At 42.1% G+C, this 26,338-nt stretch overlaps 2 protein-coding genes across 7 annotated transcripts in view; both read left to right on the top strand.

Moving 5' to 3' along the window:
* Positions 1 to 5,303, top strand: part of ap1b1 (adaptor related protein complex 1 subunit beta 1) — a 29,187-nt gene extending 23,884 nt beyond the window's left edge. For all 6 annotated transcript variants that reach the window (XM_035905009.2, XM_035905010.2, XM_006784277.3 and 3 more), the window contains one exon: positions 3,785 to 5,303. In XM_035905009.2, coding sequence (XP_035760902.1) covers positions 3,785 to 3,859 — 75 coding nt within the window. In that variant the 3' untranslated portion in view covers positions 3,860 to 5,303. The remainder of the gene's footprint in view (positions 1 to 3,784) is intronic.
* A 2,948-nt stretch (positions 5,304 to 8,251) lies between these two features.
* Positions 8,252 to 25,460, top strand: rasl10a (RAS-like, family 10, member A). Its single transcript, XM_087849132.1, has 3 exons — positions 8,252 to 9,284; positions 19,406 to 19,530; positions 23,365 to 25,460. Exons 1-3 carry the CDS (start codon positions 9,069 to 9,071, stop codon positions 23,633 to 23,635), a joined length of 612 nt encoding a protein of 203 aa, XP_087705258.1. The 5' UTR covers positions 8,252 to 9,068; the 3' UTR covers positions 23,636 to 25,460.
* The last annotated feature ends 878 nt before the right edge of the window (positions 25,461 to 26,338 follow it).

Below are 26,338 nucleotides of genomic sequence, written 5' to 3' on the forward strand. Positions count from 1 at the left end.
ACCCTGTGTTTTTGTTAAGTAGACGTACATTTCAAAGATGAGCTACAGTTTCATTATTTTATTTTTCTAGTGCAAAGAACTGCTGGGCACATCTGCACATGCGTTCAGTTCATCTACATTAGAGCGTCAATGGGGCACGGGCTGCTGGCCTGCTTTTGCTTTTGCTTTGAATGTTTTTGTTTTACTTGTTTCAGACTGTGAATTTGTCAATAAATACTCAGCTCACCGACTCCACTGTTAGAAAAACGGCCTCAGACATTCCCATCTCTCCTGAACCCTCAGTGCAGTCTGGTTTGGGTTTTTATTTTTCATCTCCGGCCTTTTCCCCACACAAACCTGCTACCAGCACACTGATGTAGATTACATGGGTACATCTTGGAAAACAAAAATCCTCAGACAGTGTTTGTCTTTCTGTGCATTTTCTTTCCCTATTTTCTTTGAGCTCATGAATGGCTTCCACCATGCTGTAACCTTACCTGCTGATTCTGGCCTGTGTGCTGTGTTGTATCTGATCATTGTTGTTGATATCTAAAGAGAACCCGGCTGCTGTTTTCTCACCTTTTTTTTTTTTTCTCTTTCTCCTCCGTTTTATTCACACTTATGCAAATATCCAATCTGCTGCTGTTCTGTCTGGGTCTGCCTTCTGGTCTCACTCACAGTCCTCCTCTTACAGCTTTTTGATAAAAATCCATCTATGGAGGATGGATGACATTTGCAGACATTAGAATTTCCACACATCAATTTGAAATCGGTTAATCTTCTGCTGAGCTTTTTGAACCTTTGACCAAAACCCCTGCATAACAACTTGGAGTTTAAAGCCCATTTGTTTTGTTTTTCAGCTCTTTCATATCAAAGTATTTAGACGTGAGCATTTCATACGAATTTCAAACTTAGTTGCAACACAACAACAGTTTTACTTTAATGTCGTTGCCTTTGATTGAAGCGGATATAGCACAGTTTGATTTGTGTTCCAAGTAAAAATCGTATTCTTACACTCGCTGGGCAATTCATTAGGTACATCGGTTCAATTATCCATTAATGCAAATATCAATTAGCCAATCACATGACAGCAACTTGATGCATTTAGAAGTATAGATGTGGTGAAGACGACCTTCTGAGGTTCAAACTTAGCATCAGAATGAAGAAGAAAGATGATCTGAATGTGGTATGGTTGTTGGTGCCAGACAGGCTGGTTTGAATATTTCAGAAACTGCTGATCTGCTGGGATTTTCCCACAGAAGCATCTCTGAGACTTGGCTGAAAAATATTCAGTTAGCAACAGTTCTCTGGGCAGAAATACCTTGTTGATGTCGGAGGAGGATTGCCAGACTGTTTAGAGCTATTTAGAGGGCAACAGTAACTCAAATATCCACTTGCTTACAACCAAGGTATGCAGAAGAGCATCTCTGAACCTACTATGGATTATAGCAGCAGAAGAGCGCATTAGGTGCCACTCCTGTTTGCTAAGAACAGGAAACTGAGCGGGTTTCCACAGGCTCCTGAAAAATTCCACAATAACTGATGTGGGAAAAATGTTGCCTAGTTTGAGTCTCAATTTCTGCTGCAACATTTAGATGGTAGGAGTCAGAATTTGGTAGAAACAACATGAAAGTGTGGATCCACAGTTCAGGCTGCTGCCGGTGCATTGATGTGGAGGATAGTTTCCTGGTCGGGTACCAACTGAGCGTTTATTTTCAAACGGCCTCCAGAGTCAACAGATCTCAGTGCAGTAGAGCAGCTTTGGGATGTCGTGGGATCGGAGATTTGTGTCACGGATTTGCAGCAACTGTGTGACGCTGCCATGTAAATATGGATCAGAAACTCTGACGAATGTTTCCAACCTTTTGTTGAATGTTACTGTTCTTTTAACAACTGTTGCTAACAATGTATCTAACATTTAAACAGTCTCGGTTATTTTAAATAGATCAACAGTCCACATGCATTATGAAGACAGGGTTTTTAATCATACTGTATCAGTCTGTCTTTGCTTTGCCTTATTGCAGTGCTGCTGTGCTTCATCATGGTGTAGTGGCTCCAAGTCCCCTTTATGCAGGTTTTACAGCAGATCTGCATCATTTTCAGACTCATTAATTACTCCAAAAAAAGCACATCCTACTGGTATTTATGCACAGTGTTATGTAAAGCCCAAGATTGTCTTGAAGAGCGATCTCCCCCTCTCACTCAGTTCATCAATAATAGACACAAAGATCTATTTTTCTTCCATTTCCTCATCCGATAAAACAAACATTTTAGCAGCAGGCTCTTGGCTGCAGACTCGAACACTGCAGTTTCTCGCAGTTGCTCTCTAACCAGCGGCTTGTTCACAGTGGCTGGAGCTTCTGCGTTTCTTCACATCTTCCTGATAGGAGCGTCTAAATGTTGCCAGCAGCAGCATGCATTAATAAAGAGCCTTGAGTGTACCAGTGCAGTACTGAAGGAGCTGTGCACTGTTACTGCTTCAGCTGACTGCAGCAAGCATTCCACACTCCATCACCTGCCTTTGATATTAATATTCAGAGTCATAGAAGGGGCCTGGTGTGAAATTCCCATCAGTCACTCATCAAATTCATTACTGATCGTTTTAATTATAATAATGGTGCCAAGTGTCAAAGTGTTTGCTGTGTAGTGTTGGTGCACCAAAGAAAAACCAACGGTGAAATGATAAAATGTTAGAGAAGCTCGGGTCACCCTGTCCTTTTAAAATGAAGCACACAGATCCATTACTCATATTCAGGTACAGATTTAAAAGCAAAATTTTAAAATGCAGGACTAATCTGGACGCGACACTCCAGGATTTAATTACTTATCTTCGAGTGCCGTTTTGTATTTGTCGCTGGAAACTAGAGTCACCTGGGGTCGGCGCTTATCGTAGGCGTGCTCGCCATGTGACCTTCAGACTATTCCAGCTCCACTCTAGCGGAACAAATGTGATTCTAAGAAATGACAGTGATTAAAGCCAAAAGGCTCGCACTCTGATGATTTGTGAGCGCCGTCAGGGCAAAAAGAATGCAGGTTATTCTCTTCACTATGCCTTTTCGCAGAGACGTGGGGGTTATTAAGGGTTCCACTCGTCTTAGGAGAAAGCGTGGCTGGTTTTCACTGCGCACCAATTAATTAGCGAAACACTTTAGATTATTCAGAATCACTGTCTTTTGCAATTATTAAACTTTTTTTCTTTGTGTGTGTGTCCGTCCTGCAGCTGCCTTATGCTGCCTGTAAATATTGTATTTCTGGATCTGAGGAAGTGACATCTGCAGAGTGATTGCAGTAAGATGGGGTGGAGGGTGGGGGTGGGGGGGGGCACTTTGTGAAGCTCCATCTAATCCTAAACCTCCTCCCAGCTGAGACTGACATCAAAGAGAGAAGAAGCCTTCTCGGTTTTCTCCTGAGCGTATATGTATCTATATTTCTGTGTGTACGTCTGTCTGTGCTTAATAAGACTGAATGTGGGTGGGGGTAGGAGTGGGTGCCATCTGAAGCCTTTTTCCTTATAAGGTGGAAAATTAGGAATTTAATCTTCTATAAGTATAAAAGATGAGATCATTTATTTACCATAAATTCAGGAATCTGGAGAAATGTTATGTGAAGTTGCCCAATGAAGATATCAGCTGAACAGCAAAGATTTAAGATCAAACAATAAGTTATCGCCTTTTCTGAGGTGCTTTATATAACCCGCAGCAGGCCTTTAAAAACCTGCTTTTTCTTCATGCGTCGGTCAAAGCACTGCCTGCCAACAGACTGCTTTATAAATCAAATCATGCTCATCCTAACTTGTCTCCCTCAGGTCTCTCTGAAGTGCAGAGCTGCAGAGGTTTCCCAGTGGGTGTTCCAGAGCTACGAGGCGGTGCTGAAGAACTGAACAAACAAGCCCGTGCATCCACCCAGCCGCAGCCCTTGCAGACTACCATCTCTCTCTCATTCTCTCTCGCCTGACCCACGAACCACATCACAGCCTCACACAGTGCCGGGAGCCGCTTCCCGCTGCGTTCGGTCGGGACACTGCGGTCCTCATGTTACCCAACCATTTCATCAGGATGGTTAATGGGTCTATCGGCCCTTTCTTTCTTGCTTGCTTTCTTCCTTTTTTCCCCTCCAATGCTGCAGAGAGATGTGGTTCACTCTCTTGGCTGCCCTTATCCTGTCCCCATCTTTGTTCACACCACATGCTTCAGTTTCAGGAAATCATCCCACATCCCCTGTTCTCCCCTGTCCGAGCCATCCTTAAACAATCTTTATTCGTTTCTTGGGGGGTGGGGGGCTGTGAATGTTTTTCTGCATGAGGCTCCTTTATCATTTTCAATCCCTGCTTTTTTCTTTCTCTCTCGCTCTCGCTCTCTCTCTCTCATATATATATTGGAGTCTATTTTTAGCACCTGTGATCAGCAGGTGAATCATCACTTTCACCATATTTATTTGGGGGTTAATTTCAATTAAGATGTCAGACATGAGAGGCTTTGACTGTATTTTTGCTTCTCTCTCTGTGAAGGGGATAAAAGGCTGTGTGGATCTTAATAGAGCCACATAATTACATCTAAGAAAACCCACTACACTATTGTTTTTGTCTTTTATAGTTTTCTTTTAGTATCTGGTTATCAGGGGGCTCGTCGTCTGTCCCCAAAAGCAGAATGTGTGTTTCCGTGTGCATGGAAACTGTGTGTTACTGCGTGTTTAATTTTTCATCAACATCGCAACATTTTATAGACTAGCAGCAGTTGTCCTCGGACTACTCTCTTACTCGGTCATTCCATGGTTTAATTTTTGTTCGTAGTCTTGTTTAGCGCACATGCTGCAAACTGGGAGAGAGGCTCAGGTGGCGAGAGTTTTCTAAGTGTCGGCGCGCTCTGCGTCAGCAGCGCCAGCCACCCCGGGCTCTCTGCCACTTTGCTCTCCGTGTATCCACGCTGCAGCTCTCTCGAGGTCCACGCCTTACCTGACATGAAGGCTCAGGTGGAAAATAAAGCAAAACAGCTGATGCCATAGTTTGTAACACTTCTGAGTCACAAGCGCACATGTAGGTAGCAGGCAGCGTTCGCTAAAACAAAGCTGGATCAACATGCGGCGTCTCTGTTTGAGCTGCAGGCTCCGCTGATTAATTGGATTCCTTTTAGCGAGCTGTTACACCGACTGTACTGGCTCTACAGGATCAGCACGGAGGCTGTGTATTCTGAGTGTGTGTCTTTGTGTGTGATGCAGCTGATACTTATGACATGCTGTACAAAAAAAAATCAGATGTTTAATCAGATGTTTGTTTTTTCATTGTGTGTACATCATTTGAAGAACCATTAAAAGTCTTGATTAATTCACGTGTGTGTGGTTGTTTTTTTTTTGTTTTTTTAAGTAGTTATATATTGTCACAGATTCCGTTTTAAAAATGCAGATTTTTTTTCCCTTTCCTGTTGATGCTGAAGTCCCAGTGTTAAAGGATGTGAAACATTATCTCAGTTTTATTTGCCCCTTCTCCCGCCCTCGAGGACCTGGAAATCAATGCGCACCATTTTCACACACACGTCATAATCTCCTCTGGTGTTGTTGACCGAACGGTGTCCGCAGCTTTGCACACAGAAGTCGACAGACTCTAAGTTGTGCTCAGCCTCAATCTAGCAGTGAAATCTGAGGTTTATCCATCAGAGTGCACCCTCCTTTTCCTGAAAGTCCAACCTGCTTTGGAAAGCTTAACCAAGATTTCCTCTGCATGATCCAATGGTGGTCACAAGCACTTTTCAGCTCAAATCTCTGACTGCGTGAATCATAAGGTCAACAGAAATCACTGACCAGAGCAAAGTGAAGCTGTGACCCGTGTCAGACTTTCTTCTGCTGCTGTAATGAATGATCCATAATATTGATCCTGTAAGGACTCCAAAAGCAGGCGTTACTTCACTGTCTTTTAGTAAACGTCTCCTCTCTATGAGAGCACAGTCATTAACTACCAAACCACAAATGTAATTTGTGTTACTAGCAGGGAAGTAATCACAGTATTTTCTCTTAAATAGATTTTCTGAAGTGTTGGGAGGAGAAATCAAGAAGCTGAAGCCCTTCTTTTAAACTCAGTTATTTTCTTTTTTTTTTTTTTAAATGTATCCAGATCACTGCCACTATTTATGGTCAGTCCAGGAGTGTCACACTTATTTTAACGTTGTGGACTCAGTTTCAGTGAAGCTATTTGCTCTAAACTGTTCACCTTAGTTTGATTGTAAAGAAGTTTAAATACACGTTTAATTTCTGAGCTCTCTTAAGAGATAAAGAAGTGCAACTAAAGCAGCATTTTTTTTTTCAATGTTATAAAGAAATATTGCTGTGGAAAATCAAAGCAACTTGCAAGTATGGACTGACTGGGATTACACTGTAAGAAATAAAGGTCTTTATCCTAGAGTTAAAAAAAACAAAACAACTGTCACGACCAGAAAATGGTGTTAAAGATGGTGGAAAAGGAACATTTCTGTTATTAAACACTAACACCAACAGCTAAATAATAAAATAAACCTCCATTCACTTAATGGTTTATCTACTACTTTGGCATATGGGGTTATATCTGTCAGTAAGAAGATTAAAACAGATGAAGAGACAGTTAAAGGTGTAAAATGTATGTCCTGCTTTTTAGAACTTTCCACATTTTCCAAAATGTAGCTGAGCTGAACAATGTGGCAGCTGGTTCTTATGTAGCGCTTTTCTACTCTGAGCACTCAGTGCTTCATACAACTTATCTCATTCACACCCATCCATATAAGTCCTTTCTATCTAGCATTCATACACATTCATACAGCAGACAGCAACTTGGGTTAGTATCCTTCCAAAGGATATTTGGTATGGAGTAGCCAGCGACCTGCTCCACCTCCTGATCTACAGCCACCCATCATCAGCTCTTATGTGTTCAGAGAGTAATCTCATACATTCGGCTTACTCTTTATCTTGACATTTTCCATATTTGGCATTTATCACTCGGTGGCAGCACGTCTATATTCCTCATTTGTGATGTTTGATCATCGATTTTCTGATAAAACATGTTTGGAAAGACAAAAATATCTTTACCACCGTAACAACATACTGTCATTTATTTTATCTCCTCTCTTGTAACACATTTAAATGTGGATTTATTGAGCTTTTCTTTATTCTGTTTAAATAACGTTCTTCCTTAGTGTCATTTTTTTAAGGCATTTGTTCTGTGATATATTTATTTTATTCAGCCAAGTTGTTTTTCATATTTTAGCTGCTGTAACACAGTCAATTTCCAGCTTTCAGGACAAATAAAGCTTTTATTTTATGTTTATTAAAGTAACAAATGCTTTCTACATATTTTATTTTAGGCTGCCGAGTTGTCAAACATCTCCTTGGCTGATATTTAACCAACTTCAGCATGTGACACTTGCTTTGTTACTTTTAAAGGTCCTTTTTGTAAATACCCTCTCCAAATTTCCACTAAAACTCTCACCATTGGGGGGCATTGTTACCAGTGAGTATGCTTCTGTTCTTTTAACTTTTGATATTTCTTTTTAACTACTCCCATTTCCTCAAGAGCCTTCGCCCATTTTCCATTTGTTTATGTCTTATTAGTACCTTTACACATTTCACCAGTAAAACCCTAGAAATTTTGCTTCAACTGATTTGCATTCAGATATGTGTAAGTAAAAAAAAAACACCAACAATAGGTCTGGGTTCATCCTGGAAAACTGGATCTAAAACGCTGTTCTTGTTAATAATAAGAACTAATCTGTAGAGGTGTGAACTAAAACATGCAAACTGTTTGCATGTTTGCATGAGAAGCTTCTCGGATGAGAGGTGAAACATCTTCAAGCAACTCAAAGAAGTCGAGACGCTTTTCTTTCCAAGCTCCTTAGACTACGATGACCTGGATGACTGAGAACCTTCACAGACATAAAACATGCAAACCTTTCACAGAACAGTCTCACACTTCTCTGGAGCTCATCTCAGTTATTCTGAGGAACCATAAACTGAATTGCGTTTATTGCTTAGCTTTGTCTGTGGTGCTCCGCTGTCAGCCGTGATTGTTCGAACACATCCCGCCTCGCGTGCCCCGGGACCCTGTCCGGTCATAAGTCACCTCACAGGTATGATGTTCAGTCCTGCGCCGCCTCTCCGTGACCCTGGCGCGGAGATGATGTATAGTGTGTGGCCTCTTCCACAGCTATTTGTTTGCGGCGTATGGGAGCTCAAAGCTTTCGCACGCCTTGTGCACTACGTGATCCTATTGGACGAGCGGGGCAGTGGATATTGCAAATGATGATGGAGAGAGAGGGGGAGAGGGAGGGTGGTGGAGAGCTCCTGTCTTTCCAACGGCAGACACGCAGCGCTCCTTAAGACTCCAGATGCCTTTACAGAATACGCGCCGCTGTTTTCTGTGCGAGTTGCCTCTCCTGTCTTAAATCGATCGTTGTGTTATCGAAAACCAGAAGATTATGGGGATCGCGTATTATGCGGGAACACGTGGAAAGCTTATGAGACGAGCGGCTGCGCGCCCGTCCTCATTGTGATGGAGAAGCGCGGTGGTGCATCGCTGGGGATGAGTGAGAGGTGCGGAGGAGATAATCAACGAAGACACTGAGAGCTCCTGTGCGTTTGGACAAGGTCATCGGAGCCCAGCCTTGGCAGGATAATGTCCATGTGGAGGCGGCAAGGGCGGACTTTTATGCTTCCTCTCCGGGGACGAGGTTGCCTGGGGTGTCCCCTGAAAACCAAGAGTTTCTCTCCTTGCGTTGGCTCACAGAGGCGGCGAAGAGCCCATCTATTGGTGGCTGAGCTGTATTTTTGACCATCTGCGTGTCTTGGAGATAAAAGTTTCCCCGCTCTGCTCGACGGGTGGGTGCTCTATTCTCCCACCGACTCTTCTATTGAACGCAGCTGAAGCCAGTTAAGGTGATTTAGTGGGTGCTGGTTAAAGGGGCAGCGGCGGCGGGTGGGTTGAATTCCACCAGAGAAACAGCAAGAAAAAAAAAAAGAAAAGAAAAAAGACAAAATAAAGATTTCTTAAAAAGCGGCGGCCAGCTGTGTTTCTGGACTACCACATCTGCCGTTGTTGTCGCCGCTGTCCATGGTGCTGAACTCGGGCTCCAGGAATGGTGGAGACGCTGAGTATCGCAGTGATCGGTGCTCCCGGAGTGGGGAAAACTTCTATAATCCGCCAGTTCATCTATAACGACTTCTCGGAGGTGTACACGCCGACCAGGACCAGATATGTGTACAGACCCTCCGTCATACTGAACGGGAACATGTACGAGCTGAAGATTTTGGACGTCCCGCCGATCTCCTCTTTTCCATCAAGCTCCAGTCAGGTATCACGTCTCTGTCTCGGGAACTTTATCAGAGGAGGATTTAAACAAGCTTAGAGAGGAGGGGGTCCATTCTCTGATTGAACCCGCTTCTCATTTATTTAATCACTGCTTAATCTTACAAGTGCCTGTCTGTTCACAGCCGCTAACATCCCTCAAAGGCAAAAACACCAATTTTATTTATTCCTCTTTCAGTATCAGATGTCCCTAGTCTACTAGTTGCTATGGAGACCTGGCTGACTTAAAGCCTAAGAGCTTCACTTTGACGTTTTTAAACTCTCTTTGTCTCTGTCTTTCAGCCCGTTTATGAAGACAATATGCAAACTTGCAATATGCAAACTTGCAATATGCAAACTTGCATATTGTTCTGTGTTAATCGTAACATGGCTTCTACACACTTCTAAGAAACAGCAGTGCTGCTGCTGATATTTGTGTTGATTCTGCAGCATTGTGCTTCAGGCATGGCCACAGCACCTGGTTAAAACTCCCTTTTTAAAAATAGAGCAGACTGCCCTTTTATTCCTGACCACAGGTCAGATGCCACCCCTCATTAGATGGAGGCACATCTGGTCGCAGGATCATAGCAAGATGAAAAAGCACTGTGACTGCTGCGGCTTTGCAGTCACTTTTTTGGAGCAGATTTTTGGTTTTCTTTATTTCTTGACAAGAATCGGAGGTTCTTGAAACAGTCCTCATGTGGCCATATTGAAAGCATTATTAGATCCTCTAACTTTTTTCACCCTCCCGCCTTACAGATCCTTTGTTAAACAGTCACAACCAAGGAGGAGGGGAACACTCAGACCCACAGAGGCTTCAAAACACCACAGACTTCTGAACCTCTGTTTTCAAAAACACAGCCAGTAAAAAATAAGAACAAAAAACCAGAACCAAGGATGTGGGAGAGCTGCTTCACCTGCTTCTCCAGCCTCCTCTAAACAGGGGCAGGGCTGCCTCTGTCCAGAAGTGTCATGTGAACAAGAAGAGATGAGAGTAGAGGGGAGCTCAAGAAAACACAGAGGTGCTTATCATGCAGTGCAAAACTAAGTGATGGGTGATGAACTCTACAGCCCTGATTTTGTGTAAAAAAATATATTTTTGTGAGGCTTCAACTGTCTGAATCAGTCTAGGGGATAATCTTTTAAATCCTCTTTGTGTTATTATTCCGCTTACCTTGTGTGAATCAGACGTATTAAGCATTGTTTTAGTTGTTTTTTTTACATGGAATGAGAAGTGCGTATTTTGGCCCTTGACACTTAGAGTGAAATCGCATTAAATCCTCTCTTTATTGGAAAGACATCAGCTCTCCGCTTTCCTTTCCCTCTTAGTGGCCAAATGTGGAGAGTAGGATCTGTTACAGCAGCTGAAATCCTTCCAATCTACACATGAGCATGTGAGAACTGCTTTAATATCGCCTTAAAAATGTGACTCTATCCCTCGAGACAAATGATCCCCTTGTTAAAGTCCTCTTTGTCATTTTTCCCAGCCCATTAAGTTGCTGAATATAGTGCGTCCCTCTCTTCGTATGCATGTGTGCGGTGCTTGAAACGGCGCATCCCACTGCAAGTCTCTGCTGACGTGAGGCACGTGTTTGACTCCTGTCCACTGTGACCTCATTGGAAAGACCGAAATCGCCAAGGTCACCACAGCAAAGCCATTGATTTGCTGCTGCTGACTGTTTCTCTCCTTACCTCCCAGTCGGTGTCACAGATAGGCCTCCCAAGAACAGCTGCGGTTATCTACCGCCGGCGAAAGTGCCACTGAGAAAATGAGATCAAGCCAAGCAGGAAACAACAAAAGCACAACGAGAAAGAGAGACCTCCCAAAGTGCTGTTTTTTTGTGCGCTCACAAAGCTACGGCATTAACACAGAAAACATCTGACAGGGCAGAGCAATCATCATGTTATACAAAGCTTCCCTACTAGATTTAACATTTTATTGGAAGGTGTTAAGAGTTCTGCAGACTGCTTATGCTACAGATTCCTGCTGGGAAGGCACTGAGTTTCCTTTTTTCCAGCTAAAGTGCTTTGAACCCCCATTAAGCAATAAGCAGGAGCAGCTGCAGGAAGAGGGGACGAGGTGCATCTCATGAGTTCAAGTGTCTCAAAGGTTGAGTCACATTTGAGGGGTTTCCTCCTCATTTGATTGTCTTTGGTTAAACATTTCATTCTAATGTCAGAGTGGTGGTGCAGGCTCTTTGTCGAAGGTATACCAGCAGAGAAATTCATTAGCTGAGTGCTGCCACAACATTTCCTTCTGACAGATTTACGGTTACTCATTTGCTAAGGAACAACACCTGGAAGGCCCGCTGTGCTTTGTCTCGCTCGTTCTTGCTTCCTCTGGTGCTTCATCCTCTATTCACAGCGGGAGACACGGGGCATTTTTGAGTCACTGCGTTTAACCCCACGACCACAGAAATGTAACGTGGATCAGGGGCAGTTGGATGTAATGAGGGGTGAGTTGAGCCAGCACAAAGAATCCTGATTGAATTTTACTTGGTGAAGACAGCAAATTAAATAAAAGCACACTTCGCTGTTAGAATACAGTCGGGGAATAAGAGAGGAACAAAGGAGAGAGAGAGCGGGAATTCGTTTTGGCCAATTAGAAAGTTTAATGGACACCGTTGAAGCCGGGGTGACCAAATGAGGTTTTATATTGTCCTATAAAATTTGTGATGAATAAGCTGCAGAATAGAGTGAGTCAGTACGCCTCCGCGCTGATGTAGCCCAGCAATTTCTCATCAGTTCAGATTATTTTATAAGAACAGCAGTGGCGTTCTAGCAGGCGACTTGTGACCTCATTTCAACAACATACAGAGACATTAAAAAAAATCTTTTTTTAATGCTGGAAAAAGGCAAGATTTGTATCATTTTTCCTGTGAAGCTGGGTTGGTGTAATGATTTGTTTGCTTTGTGGTGTGTGGGTCTGTTTCTGAGAGTATTGCATTGAGAGAGCATCTGTCCTGGTGTGTCAATACGATGTGATGACAGATGGATTTAAGCGTGACAAAAGATTCAGCATGATTTTTTCTTGTTCTTTTCTTTTCACTTTCTCTTCTTTTCCCTTTTTGTTCTTGCCATAATGTATCTCCATGACTTCCTCCCACACAAAATGCTCCGTCTCCTGCTCTCTCTGGGCATTTTTCTCAGCTATCTCTGTCAATACTTTCATATATAACAGCGGGGAAACTATCGTATTTCACGCTTGCAGATGCAGCAAGAAAAATGTGTGCGTCTGTGAAGTGCACATATCGGTGAAGCGTTAAGTGCTGACAGGATCTGGAAGTGAAACCGAGCACAAATGTATAATAATCATAGTGGATCATTCATTTTGAATTGCATTTAATCTGTTTTTGCTGATATATACACAAATATGATTATACTATCTGCAAAGGCACAGTTTTTGTAGTTTTCCCTGTGCACACCTTCACAGTTGATTTTAAATAAAACATCCAGAGGTGATAGAAGTGCAGACTTTTAGCCTTAATTCAAAGGGTTTAACGAAAATGTTGCATTAACAGTTTAGCAGTCCCTCATTTTCAGTGGCTCACAGTTAGTTCTACATTTGATTGACAGGCGGTTTCATGGCCAGGTGAGGCACGTTCACTTGTTATTTCATAATAAATGAAACAGACAGAATATCTGAAGTGTTGAATTTGTATTTCGTAGCTTTTCACCGAAATTTTAAATACGAGTCTCAAATAGATGTCGTTGCAAGTGAAAGACATCGTCACTGAAACACCAAAATTATCCTCTCAGAGAGAGAGCAAAACTCCAGGATCGGCTAAATCAGCAATCTTTTATGGCATTAAAAAAGAATAAATGCTCAGAAAAGCCACAGAGAATGATTTCCATGGCTAAAGAAACAACTTTATAGCACCTAACAAAATTAAGGATACTCTTAAGGAGGTAGGAGTATTGTTATCAAGAACTACAATCAAGAAACACCTTCATGAATGGAAATACAGAGAATTTACAATAAGGTTCACACAGTTACACTGAGGAACAGGAAGGCCGGATTAGAGTTTGACAGAAAACATCTAGATGACAAAAGATGAAACCAAGATTAACCTGTACTAACATAATAGAAGGAAAAAAGGTCTTGAGTTCTTGTGACCAAGGCCTGCTGGCTGTCCGGCATACAAGGTTAAAAACTAAAGGTGACAGAGCGTTTGTATCTGTGGCTCCCAGACTCTGTAACTCTCTGCCATTGAGTTTGAGATCTGTGGACTCAGTCATTTCTTTTAAGAAGCAGTTAAAGACTTATCTTTTTAAAATCGGTTTTGGTTGACATTGGATGATGTACGTTTTGAGCCTCTGTGAAGCACTTTGTGATTTAATCTGAAAAGGTGCTATATAAATAAAATGTAACTTTACTTACTAATAGAAGACAAAAGTATTGAGCATTAGAGAAAAGGTCATGATCCAAAGAATACCACGTAGAAACATATGCCTGGCAGGGGAACCAGGACACTTTGTTGGTGATGTGATTGCTGACTGAAGCTGCAGGATTAACTGTCAAGTGTACGTGGCGACACTCTCTGCTCAGATTCAGACAAATGCTACAAAACCCATCGGGCAGAGCTTCACAGCACAAACAGAAAATGACCCAAAGCAAACTGTAAAAGCAACCGAGAGTTTGTCAAAGCAAAGAAAGTAGATATCCTTGAATGGCAAGTCTTTGCCTGATCTCAGGCTAGTAGTGCAGCTTTTCAGGTATTAAATACAAAACTCAGAGCAGAGATACTCACACACGAGCAGCAGCCAAAGGCAGCTGTAAAAAAAGGCCCTGTATCTCAAGCAAAGAAAGACAGCATTTCCTGATGTCCATGGGTTCCAGACTTCAGGCTGCAAAGAATTAAACAAGCTGGCAACCCTTGTATTTGCACTTATATAAGAATAAAATTAAATCCATTATGGTTGTGTACAGTAGTGTAAAACTGTGCCCAACAAAATATGGACCAGACAAGCCTTGTAGAGATGACTCTAACAAGCTTGATCAGCAAAACACACCCTCATCCTCAGTGCTAATTACTGCCAAGTCAAATCTGAATAAAATGCTGACATTTCACTAAACAAAGCTGAAGCAAAGATTCCTTGAATGGGCTCTTAGTACAGTTAGATTTAATTAATTGTTAAGTACTCGCAAGCCATGTTATTTGTTCTAGATCAGTGATTTGAATTAGAAGTAGCCTAGCATACTAGACAGCTAGCTAGCAACCAGTTGGTGTTTCCCCCTCTCATTCAACTATTCCCTTAAAAATGCAAAGTTCAAGTGCTAATAACATCACAGTTGGTGAGTTATATTAAAAATCACCTCTGGTACACTTATTATGAACCTGTACTAATGTAGCACTTTTTCGCTCAAAGAGCTTTCTTACTACAAGCCTCATTCATGCAAGTGCAATGAGAGCTTTTAGTTAAACATTCACACTAGGGGTGGTGGTGGTGGTGGTGTTTGTAGCTCTGGAAGATTTGGAAAGGTTGGCGACTCCATACCTGGCTGCATGCCTAAGAATCATTGGGCAAGTAGCTGAAGCTGAGTTGCTCTCCGATGTGTGAGGAAATCGAACTACTGACCTCTTGATTAGTAGATAACCTGCTCCACCTCCTGAGACACAGTCACCCCAAAGGAAGTGAAACATCAGCTACTGAGACTGTAAACCATTTTATTTAAACTTGTATTCATATTTTCATTGTACAGTTAGGCCTTTAAATTGTGAGTCTAAGCAGATTAACTTGCTTTTCGAGGCCGCCTCAGTGTCCCTTCGAGTAACTGCACTTCAAAGTGCACTTCAACTGGTCTCATTTTTCAGCCATGGAGGTTGTGCCTCGGGTCAGACCCAGCAATTGGTCTTGATGTTAAGCTTCCAGCTCCTGGCTTTATCTTATTAGTATTTAACAAAGTAGGCAATCTTCTCATCTAACTCTCTGGCAGCAAACATGAAAGGATATCTGTAAGGACAAGAAAGAAAAAGCAACGTTACATATCTCTCAGTTTCCCAATCCATTCTAATTCTTGAGAATTTCCATTTTGGACCCCTCGTCAGCATCAGCCAGAGTCTCCTTGTCACCTGAACACTGGAGACTTACAACAAAGGGCAATAAATGGTTTTGCTGGTCCAGGTCATTACTTTGAAAAGGGGACTTCCATCCCTAAGGGATGTAATGGATTTTAATTCCAAATCAACCAGCGTGACCTGTGTTTGACATATCTGTAATAGCTCAGCATTGGCCCCAGCCAGGTTACACCAGCCGCCCTCCTGCACTGCTGCACTGGATGGAGTATTGATCCACTGCAACCACTCATTACGTTCAAGCTGCCTCCACTAATATCAGAGCCATGGCGGCTTTGCCATAGCCTGCTAAAAACTGACCACGGCCCTGCAGTTGTCAGGGAAACACGCTCTGTTTGGGTCTTGAGGAGCAAAGGACGAGCTGCTCTTTTTCCACGCTGTGGTAAGGCGACCGAGTGGAGGACACAGACAGTGGCACCACACTTCACAGTCACGCTCCCGCAAGCACATTCTCACATCCCGACGAGCACACACAAATAAACATGCCCACACATGCCGTTGCATTCATTTGGTTACCGCGTATCAGTGCGCTGCCTTTTCTTTACTGCTCTGTTTTGGCCTGGGCCTCGTGTTTGGGGTTTGGAGAAGTAGTATTGCTGCTTCTGTGCCGGCTCCTCCTCCACATTTAAAAACAGGACTTGGACGACAAAGAGATACGAGATGAAAACACAAGCTGCTATTTTTAGCCCCGCGGGATGTGAGGCTGCAACCACAAGCCACTGTGCGCGCCTTACGTCGTCAGTTGCCTCAGTTATCATGAACTGTGATGACAGCGAACATCTCTGGTTTGTTCGGGAAACACAACAAATCTTGGACTGGAGCTGTACTGGACACTTCAGGATAGACTCCAGGAAGAAAATGAATTGATGGAAGAAATTAGAAATCATAAAGAGAAAAAAACCCTCTTGCTGAAAACACTGTGAAAGACCAGAGAAAACTGCACTTTACACCAGTTTTCACAACACATCGTCTCACTTATGCTTTTTACTTTTGATGGCAGTGATCTTATTGCCATCTCTGTGCCTGATTGGCTTCATTATCTTCCTGCTGATCTGTGAGGCTGTTTCTGCTCCTTGACACAAACACCCCCTCCAAAATGAATAGAGGCAAAGCGTCCCTCACTGCGTTTTATCATTAGAAGTTAGGCTGATCATCGCCTGTTCCCTCAGCCTCACCTGTCACAAATTATCAGTTCATCTTCATTGTACAGATTAGCTGTACAGCATGTTTAATTTGGATGCACCCCCCCCCCCCAAACCTTGACAGCAGTGTAATTAATTTTTTCTATTCACGTTTCTATTTTAGGTTACACAAGCTGTGTAAGTGCTGGAAAAAGTGTAGAGTAAACAGCACATGGAAAAAATGACTTAACGCTGTACAAAATACTGTAGCAAATCCATCAACATTGCACTGCTCCACTACGGGGTCACATTAGATTGCATGCTAATTATAAGCATGCAAATTAAAATGGGGCCTGACAATCAGCACTTTGATATGTGAGCTTTCAAAGCAATACGGGCACAACAAGCACGGCTCCAAAGCAGCCAAATCATCATCAGAGCCCCGAGGTTCAGGTGCATCAGTCAAAAAGCATCAAATACATCAGAGCGGAATTTCACTGAAAATCATTGCAGCATAACATAATAAACAGCTTCAGGAGAGGCAGTGATCACATGGGGAAATTGATTTGTATGTAAATTCTTTTAAAAATGTGTTCACAGGGATTTAAAAAAAACTGTTTTAAAAAAGAGCTCAGGAGTTAGGAGCAAATCAAACAGCAGCCACTGTGTGAAGTAAATCTACACTGAGTCTGTGGAAATGTTCCAAGGTTAAATCAGTGATCTTAACAACATAATATAAACTCACTGGCCATTTCATTAGGTATACCTTTTCAAGCGCTCTCAAATCTCTATCGGCCAATCACATGGAAGTGTGTCTATGCATGAAAACGTGTTCAAACCGAGCGTCGGATGGGGAAGAAAGGTGATTGAAGTGACTTTGAACGTGGCATGGTTGTTGCTGTCAGGGTAGTCTGAGTATCTCAGAAAATGCTGATCTACTGGGATCTCTGGGGTTTACAGAGAATGGTCAAAAAAGAGAAACTACCCAATAAGCTGCAGGTCTCTGGGTGAAAATCTCTTGTCGATGCCAGAGGTCAGAGCAGGTCAGATGCATTGAAGAGTGAAAAGTGGGTTAGAAAAGTAAACTGTGTAGTAAAAGATCCAGAGGACTGAATGACAGTAAAGGTTGCACGATCCGATATCGTCGTGTTGGTGTTGTTCTATCATTGCACTACCTGATGACAGGTAGACAAAAGTTATATATTTTTAACATCAATGACACGTTTTATGGCACCAATGACACGATTTGTGGCTCAGAATGATTTGATGACATTGGTTTGACATGTGCTTCACAGATTATAGGCTGACAAGTCATTTACAACAGCTTAAATGTGGGTGACCATCTTTTGGCACAACACCAGAAACTTCAAAGTGATCACAAGAAAAGAGGTCTTGGGCCTCACAAGCCTCTTTTAAGGCCACAACCTGTGCCGCTTTTCATTTCATTTAAAGGAATATAATAAACCTGAATGTAATGTGTTGACCGGTGAGCTCCAAATGTGGCAGAAAACAGATTTGGGTTTTTATACAGAGCCCAGCTTTCCACGCTTTCAGCATTCATGTTAAGCCAAGCTAAGCAGTTTCTAGTTCCAGCTTCATAGTCATTATTAGTCATTCTCATCCCCAGCTACTAAACTGTATTTCCCCAGATGTTAGACTACATTTGAAAGATCCTCATCACACCGCTGTCTAAAGTGCAATGCCGTTTGTGCATTACAGCAGTCTGCATCTAATAAGAACTTCCCTGTTTATTGCAAAGTTAATTTCCAATGTTTGTCTGTTAAATTATATTAAATTGGATTGAATTATGTTTCACTGAACTGAACTGAGGCGGTTTCACAGAGTCTAGGCCCTTCATTAGCAGTGTGTGGGAACACCAGAGGTTATGTCTGCTCATCCCTTGATCCGCTGTTGCCTTTTTCATCTTTTCAACATTCTCCCAGGCCTGCGTTTGTGTTCTCATTTCCTTCCCTCAGTATATCTTTTTCCCCCAGCCCCTGAACTTCCTCTATTTGCCTCTCCCTCTTTTATCAGATCAAATGTTTATACATTAATTTCATGCTGTTACAGGCAGCAGGTCGGCAGTGGTGAGCTTGTGACGGCTGAGTGATACACATTTGGATAGAGGGATGGTTCCTCACGTTTCTATTAAAACTAATGGCCCTCAGTAAGGTGCAAATAGACCCACGTGCACTGTGTGCTTTGATTACATTTTGAATTATGCTTTGAAAACCATTAGCATGAACAAAATGTTGCTTTTTTGCCACATCAGAGCACCGCGTTCCCTTTTTTCCTCTCCTGACAGAAGGTTGTGTGTTTTCTTTTCCCCAGCCTCCACCTTTGTCCTTGAACAGCGTGCAGTGTTTTACTGCGGGTCATCGTGTTTTATGACTTAGTTCAAAGCTGTAAGATTCCCAGAACCATGTCTGCTCGAGGAATTCATAGACTGCACTTTGTAACTGCGAAGCAAACAGGGAAGCAAACTGCGACAGAGCAAAGTTCTGTTACATAAAGAGGGAAAAAAAATTAAGCAAGGCTGATGGGATTATCGTTAGTCTTTTAATCTGTCATGAATCAAAGTATTGGATTGAAATTTCTCTTTGATGATGACGCTGGTGGCAAAGTCATCAGTTTGTCCTGAAGGGGAAATTAATGTCCGCACCCAATTTCACAAGAACGTATTCATGAGCTGATGAGCCATTTCACTCAGAACCACAAATAACCTCATCGTGGCATTTGAGGAAATGTCAGACTTTGACAAAGCCATTAGGACACACTGCCTGGGAACCTTACACATCTGCAAAGTCTTCCATCTAATACGTCAGCATACCCGAGAGACCATGTCAGTTCTTAAGCTTGACTAAAACGGGTCTTGGACGTACTCATATGTTTGCATATTTATGTGTTTCTCTACATATCTGTCCTTTCAGGAATGGCTGGATTTGCGCTGCAGAGGTGTTCGTAATGCCAACGCATACATCCTGGTGTATGACATCTGCTGCGTGGAGAGCTTTGAATACGTCAAAATGATCCGACAGCAGATAGTAGAGAACAGGTATGGTCACAAACACTCGCTGCTGACAATGCAGATGTTGAACATACGCTTCAAACCAGGACTGTCAAACTCATTGGACATCATGCATCACATACATGCAGCCTGCTTTGATCTTAAGTGGGCCAGACCAGTGAAACTACATGATTAATGTATATAACTACAGAAAAATGTTTAGTGGTAGTTAATTTACCAGACTCTCCTTTGATTTTTTTTAAATTTTAAAATAGTTTTGTTACAAAACAAAACAGAGATTTTTCTGTAAATTAATCGTTTATCTATTGTGGGGAGGGGGGGGGGGGGGGGTCTTTTTCCATTGGAAATCTTTCGTCCTGGGCCTTATGTTTCACACCCGTACTTTAAACCCTATATTTAATTGAAAACTGAACCACAATGACGCTGTCAAGACTCACAGGCATTACTGTTTTCTAATTTAAAAAAAAAATCTAGGACAGGGACAACAAAAGACCAGAAATATTACGTAATGCTGAAAAAAAAAGCTGTTGGAACATCTCAGAGCTAATTAGGTTAATTAGCAACAGGTCAGTAACATAAAAGAGCATCCCACAGAGGCAGAGGCTTCAGAACTGAGAATTAAGAGGATGGTCGGTTTACCAAATAAATGCATAAGAATAATGTTTAGAACATAAAAATGACTATGAGTTTCAGGGATTTTATCATCAAAGTACAAAATACCAAAAAATAAAGGCCCAGCATGTGAAAATGTGAAAAAGAAAGTTTTAGCTTGTAGAGCCACCTTTAGCAGCAATAACGTAAAGTAATAGTTTTCTGTGGGATTTTTATACAGAGCCCAGCAGGCTTTCACTTTGACTTTTTTTTTTTTACTTTAGCTCCACTCTTCTTTACAACGTTGCTTCAGTTCATTGAGGTTTGTTAGCATTAGCTCTGTTAAGAGTCCACCACAGCAGTTCAATCAGGTTGAGGTCTACGCTTTGCCTGGAACGTTGCAGAACTTTGTTTCTGTTGTTTTTCAGACATTCTGTTGTAAATTTGCTGCTTTGCTTGGGATCGTTGTCTTGTTGCATGGCCCAATTCCAGGCAAGCTTTAGCTGTTGGAAGATGGCATCTAGAATACTTTTCTACTGAATACTGAGTCATTGATTGCAAGGTAAAACAAGCCCAATGCATCACTTGACGGTTGCACTAACTAGAATTTGTCAAGGTTTCCCTGAGCATTGCACAGTCTGACCTTGGAGTGAAATTGGTCGGACATACACTCCTGGAAAGACTGTGACATTGTCTTAACAAACAGCTAAATTTGACTAGCAGCACCTGGCTGTTTCTTACCATCTTAATTCCAGTGGAAGCAGTAATGATGTTTAGTTTTTCACAGAAATTCTAGTGTAGTCGAGTCATGCATAGGATTGGACTATTCAGATTGTTATCAGTGCACAGCTTAAAAAGCCAACATCCATACTGTAATCGTATAGAAGATCATTAGTGCACATGCCATTCAGAGGGGGTGTTTCTCAGGAAAGGCCTTGTTTATTTCATAAAGAGTGCGAAACCAAATTCCACTTGTATTATGGCAGCATGGCTGCATAGAAAGATAGAGGCAACAAAGTATTAAACATGCTCCTGTCTCAACCTTTTAAAAAAATATGTTGCTGAAATCAAATTCAATAAAAAATAAATTATTTCAACAACTCATGTGTTGTTTTTGTGCTGTTTTCATTTGAATATAAATTTGAAGATTTGCATTTCATTTTTAACTAAATGTAATGCAACAATCCTGCTTTTCTTTGTTAAACCGCTGACATACAGCTTGTTAACCTTCACTGATGATTTGTAATGAAATCATCCCGTCACCCGTCTGAAGACAGCACACAATTTCACAGCCTGTCACAAAGCTGTACAATTACATGATGGTGACAGTGATTTTTAGGCTTCTTGTGGAGGTATCTTTCAATTTAGCCTGCGCGCTCATCGTGATGACAGTTCACTGTCTGATGACATTTGATTCTTGTGTGATGCCTAAACCCACACTAGTAATTTAAAGGCTATTCTCGGGGCAGTCGTACATTTAGTGTGCAGAAGGCCCACAGATAACATACAGTAAATGCTTCCTGGATTTGCTTTGCACCTGCTGCATATGGGGCCAGAAATCCCTCGCTCTCCAGTCGTCAGCTGCATGCATATATTTACATATAGAAAGGTGCATTGGATGGCTTCATTTGTTTGCCATGTTGTACAACACCAAACTGCCTCTCCACAGTTGATGCCCACTTTCTCGCAGCTCTGAACGTGTAACCACGAATGTTTATGATTTAAGACAGAAACCCATTATCCCCAGCAACTATGGAAGAAATGGTGAATGTGAGAGGAATAGACAACAGGGGGAAAATGTGCAATCATGGAGAGTCTAACATCAGACTGGAGAAGGAAAGGAAAGGAAGGGGAGGAGAAGGGGGCAGATACTGTAAGAGGAATCATTAATAATCAGCTTTTTTTTTACTCTGTGTGTCAGCTGTCGAAAAAAAAAAAGTCTATTGTTGAAATGTTCCTCAGAAATCTTTTATTATTCTGGTTCCCACTAGCAAGGAGCCTACCTTCAGTTCAGTGAGGCTTGTGACAGTGTTGCGTCCTTCCATCATTCCTATCTCCCCCCCCCCTTCTCATGAAGGGATGCACGCACACCGCCTCCCACATTCAGTACACCTCATTGTGCACAAGTAGTCAAGCCCGAGCAGATATGCAAGGAGATATTTTTAAGGCTGTTATGTGAGCACAACCTGTGAAAAGGAGAAAAGTGAGATGATTGCTGCGGTGTGGTTGTTCAGCTCCCAAGTTTTGAGAACTTCGCCTCGGGGCTTGAAAATTGCACCGCTCATCTCTCTCAGGCTGCATCGCTTTCTCTTCGGCGAGCCATTTTGTCCATCTGTCGAGGCAGACGTGCAAATATGCAAAAGTATGCAAAAGTCTTTGTCGTACAAAAAACGCCTTCATTCGTTCTGAGAGAAAGAGCTAAGTTGTTAAGGCAGCTGTTTAAACAGTTTATACACTTGTCTTTTCTAGATGTTCTGAGTTCAACATCGGTTGTTACAGCTTTTCCTAAATAGTTTATATTCGAAGGCTTTTTTTTTTTATTACAAATCATTAACCCAATGATCTTGCCTCCTAAATAAGCAGCAAAATTAATATTATTGTTATCATCAACATTTCATTTTACTCTAAACTCCTGCAACTTAATTTCCCACACTGCTGCACTAAACTTCTTTTCATTTAAACACTTCTAAACCATCACTAATCACGGTTAATTGTGGTCGACTTGAGGAGGTGCTGTATGTTTTTCATTAGTGCTGCAGGACTAATCTTTATATTTGCAGGTCTTACCTTTAATATCTGCACGTCCTTTACAGAGAAGATAACTGTCAGTATGACGAGAGGAGCGCCTAGGTTGTTAGTATAACATATTGGGGATATTTATATATTAGAGTAGTTTTGTAATATATTCTATTATTTATTATTGGTACTTTCACTTGTTCGTTGCTGCCTTCGCGCAACTGTGACCACATAAATTCCATTGGGATTAATAAAGTATTCCGATTTTGCTTCTGAGTTAGAATTTTATAACACATCCCTCCGGCTTGCCGTACATTTTCCCACTCAATAATGCTGTAAAGCCCTCACTGCAGCATGCGGTGGGAGGCCCCTTGAGCCTGTGAGTTTTAATCCTCCAGTCCACCCCCACACACCTCAGAAGGAAGGGAAAACTATGCAGAGACAACAGCTGTGACAAACACCAACACGATGGCTTTGCTGGGTTTAAAAAAGTACAAATAAATAAAACAACCTTCTTTTCTCATACTCCTGCAGGGAAGGTAGCAGCAGCGAGGTGCCAATCCTGGTGGTGGGTAACAAGAGAGATCTGCAGCGTCAGCGCTTCATGCCTCGCAGGGCCGTGTCGGTTCTGGTGAAGAAGACATGGAAGTGCGGTTATGTGGAGTGCTCTGCCAAGTTTAACTGGCACGTAGTCCTGCTCTTCAAGGAGCTGCTGGGGATTGCTGTGGCACGGGGGATGCGCCAGAACCACACCTCCATTCGTTTGCAGGGGGCGCTACAGAGGAATCGCTGCACCATCATGTGACCCTCAGAGCTCCCTCCACCCCTGCCAACTCAGGAGTGGAGCGGCAGCAGAGAGAAGGACTTTCTATCAAAATGGCTGGGAAAAACCCCGTGGCCTCCTGCTTTACTGAGCTGATTTTTCTTAATGAGGTTTATTAGACTCGTGCGCTGTAAAAGACACTCAAATTACTCACATGGTCATCCAACCACTTCCTAGTCAACTGTGTAGAAACAAGGAAGGAAATGGGAAAAAGAAAGCAGGTGACAAACAATACAAAAAGCATAGCACAGATATGTTTCTCACATCACAGGTCAACATTTCAGGCTGCGCTTCCCAATATGAAAGGTCTGTCGCTGGGCCTGACAGGGCAGAAGCTGTGTTTGTGAGAGTCAAAGCGGACAGGCAGCAATATCATCCAGTCTTCCTTTTGAATTTGCCACACTCTGTAAGGTCAAAAGCAGAAGCTCACATCACTGGATTTATTGGGATTTGTGCATGAGACCCACAGGCAAAAAGATGGAAACGATAAAAAGTGAGAGCGCTCATTTTCTGTGCCAGTTATCTCAAAATGTACATAGATAGATATGGTTAGGTGGTGTTTAATTTTAGATTCTGAGAAGTAGCCTGCATTTTTGTTCTCTCCCCCATCCTCTATTAGAATCTTAAAAAAAACAGTAAAAGCTGCTTGTTCACAGAAAGGCTGTTTTAAGGTTGTCTTGCAGCAGAAAATGCTGCAGTCCCTTATCATGTACTGTAGGACTTTAATCTGCTCCCTCCCCTCACTCAGTGTCTGTTTCTGATGAATACATTAAATCCAGGGAACGGGGAACCTGCAGGAGGCTCCGGAGCCTGAAACAAGAACCTGTGTGTGGAGTGCGTGTGTGTGTGTGTGTGTGTGTGTGTGTGTGTGTGTGTGTGTGTGTGTGTGAGAGAGAGAGAGAGAGAGAGAGAGAAAGAGATGGAGAGAGGGAGAGGCAGGTTTATAGTTGACATTCAGGCAAGCAAAGGACAGACGCGGCAAGATAACAGACAGATGTTGAAGCACTGGATTAGAAAGGAGCAATAAACACACACAGGGATGTCCAGACTGACTATATGTGCCACATTATTATATTAAAAATGCCTCGCCACACACAGTCAATGTAATCCACTTGCGCTCCAGCAGAAATACACACGCAGAACTCGGTGGCTTCCATATCAATATGTGAATACTATCTAATTGGTCATATCGTGAAATTAACAGCAACTCTTTTCATTTCATTAGGCCGAGGTATGTGAATATGCCAGCACTGAAAGCAAGCAGATCTATTGTATATACACGATTGATTCATAGACTAATTGAGTTGCATGCTTTTGTTGGTAGAGCCAACGGGTCAGGGTTTAATTGCACTGATGTGAAAATGTGATACTGTGTTTAATTTTTGTAATACATGGTTTTTTGACGCTGTAATGAGCAGCTGAGTGGAGTGAATGTGGTCGTTTTTCACCGGCATGTGAGAGCACAAGCTCACGATACTCTACCAAGGTGTATTGCTGAACCCTTCAGTCAGGCCAAATGGCTGTGTTAGATTTTTTGTTTGTTTGTTTGTTTTTCTAGTTGGGAAAAAAAAGAGAAATATGTAGCAGAGATAAACTAGAAAGCAACTGTGTGTAGCATGAGTTCTCATCATTTCGTTTGTGTGCATTTTCAAATAAAAAGGGCTACTGTTTTTTATCACATACATCACTTGTGTTGTGTTATTTTTACAGTGTCAGTACTGTAAGTAATTTTGTTTGGCTTTTGGTTGCTTTTTGTTTTGTTTGTTCTTTCTGACACATGATTATTAAAAGCATTTGAGAACAACAACCTTGCTCTGATCCCTTTTTTTCTCCATGTGCTTCTCATGGCTTCACCACATTAGGATCATTTCTACAACACTGCCATCTTGTGGTAAAGCGATGTTATCAGGAATCACATCAGAAGCATCAAACACACTTCCAGTTACTGGATTTTGCTGCTCAAACATGTGTCTGACCCCCCCACACACTAGTTTTAACCAACTCAGTTCGTTTAAGGTGGCAATGTGATGATATATTCAGTCTAGACGGACTGCATTTTTCAAGAGGGACCTGACTAAATACAACACATAACAGTATGACAAGTAAAGAAAGACATACACCTGACATTCAGTACACACAGTTGAACACAAACATGCAAATAATATAACAGATAAATAACAGATCGTTACAAAAGCAGTCACACTGACCAAAAGAGCTATTCTCTCGCTCCTTTAAAGTGGACAATGTCATCTCCTTCTGTAGGATATTATTCCAGGAAACAGAGGCCACAGCTTTACAAGCCTTTCCCCTTTATTCCATTCGGACTCTGGGGACAAACATTTGTATAACATTGTGAAAGCGTAGGCTTATGCTCGTTGTACTGGTGATGGTGGGTGGAAAAATTGATTATTTGGTTCTGTGGCCCTGTTTATTGTGCATATATATCACGATCCCATTTAGGTGACAGCATAATACAAACTAAAAGAATAAAATGACAGGTTGCCCTGGGCAATCCGGAGATTTAAGATTAAGTAATAACACAGCAAACCCCCCAAAGAGCAGGCAGTAGCTCTGGGGCACGGCTTTCTTAGTCATGTGGTTTATTTGGTACTTCAAATGCAGATTGCCCTACACTCAATGTGCTTTTTCACAAGTAAAAGGGTGCCAAAAGTGTCTCACCCTGAT

The sequence above is a fragment of the Neolamprologus brichardi genome, chromosome 12 (genome assembly GCF_056152115.1).
Source record: "Neolamprologus brichardi isolate AB-2024 chromosome 12, ASM5615211v1, whole genome shotgun sequence".
Lineage (NCBI taxonomy): Eukaryota > Metazoa > Chordata > Actinopteri > Cichliformes > Cichlidae > Neolamprologus > Neolamprologus brichardi.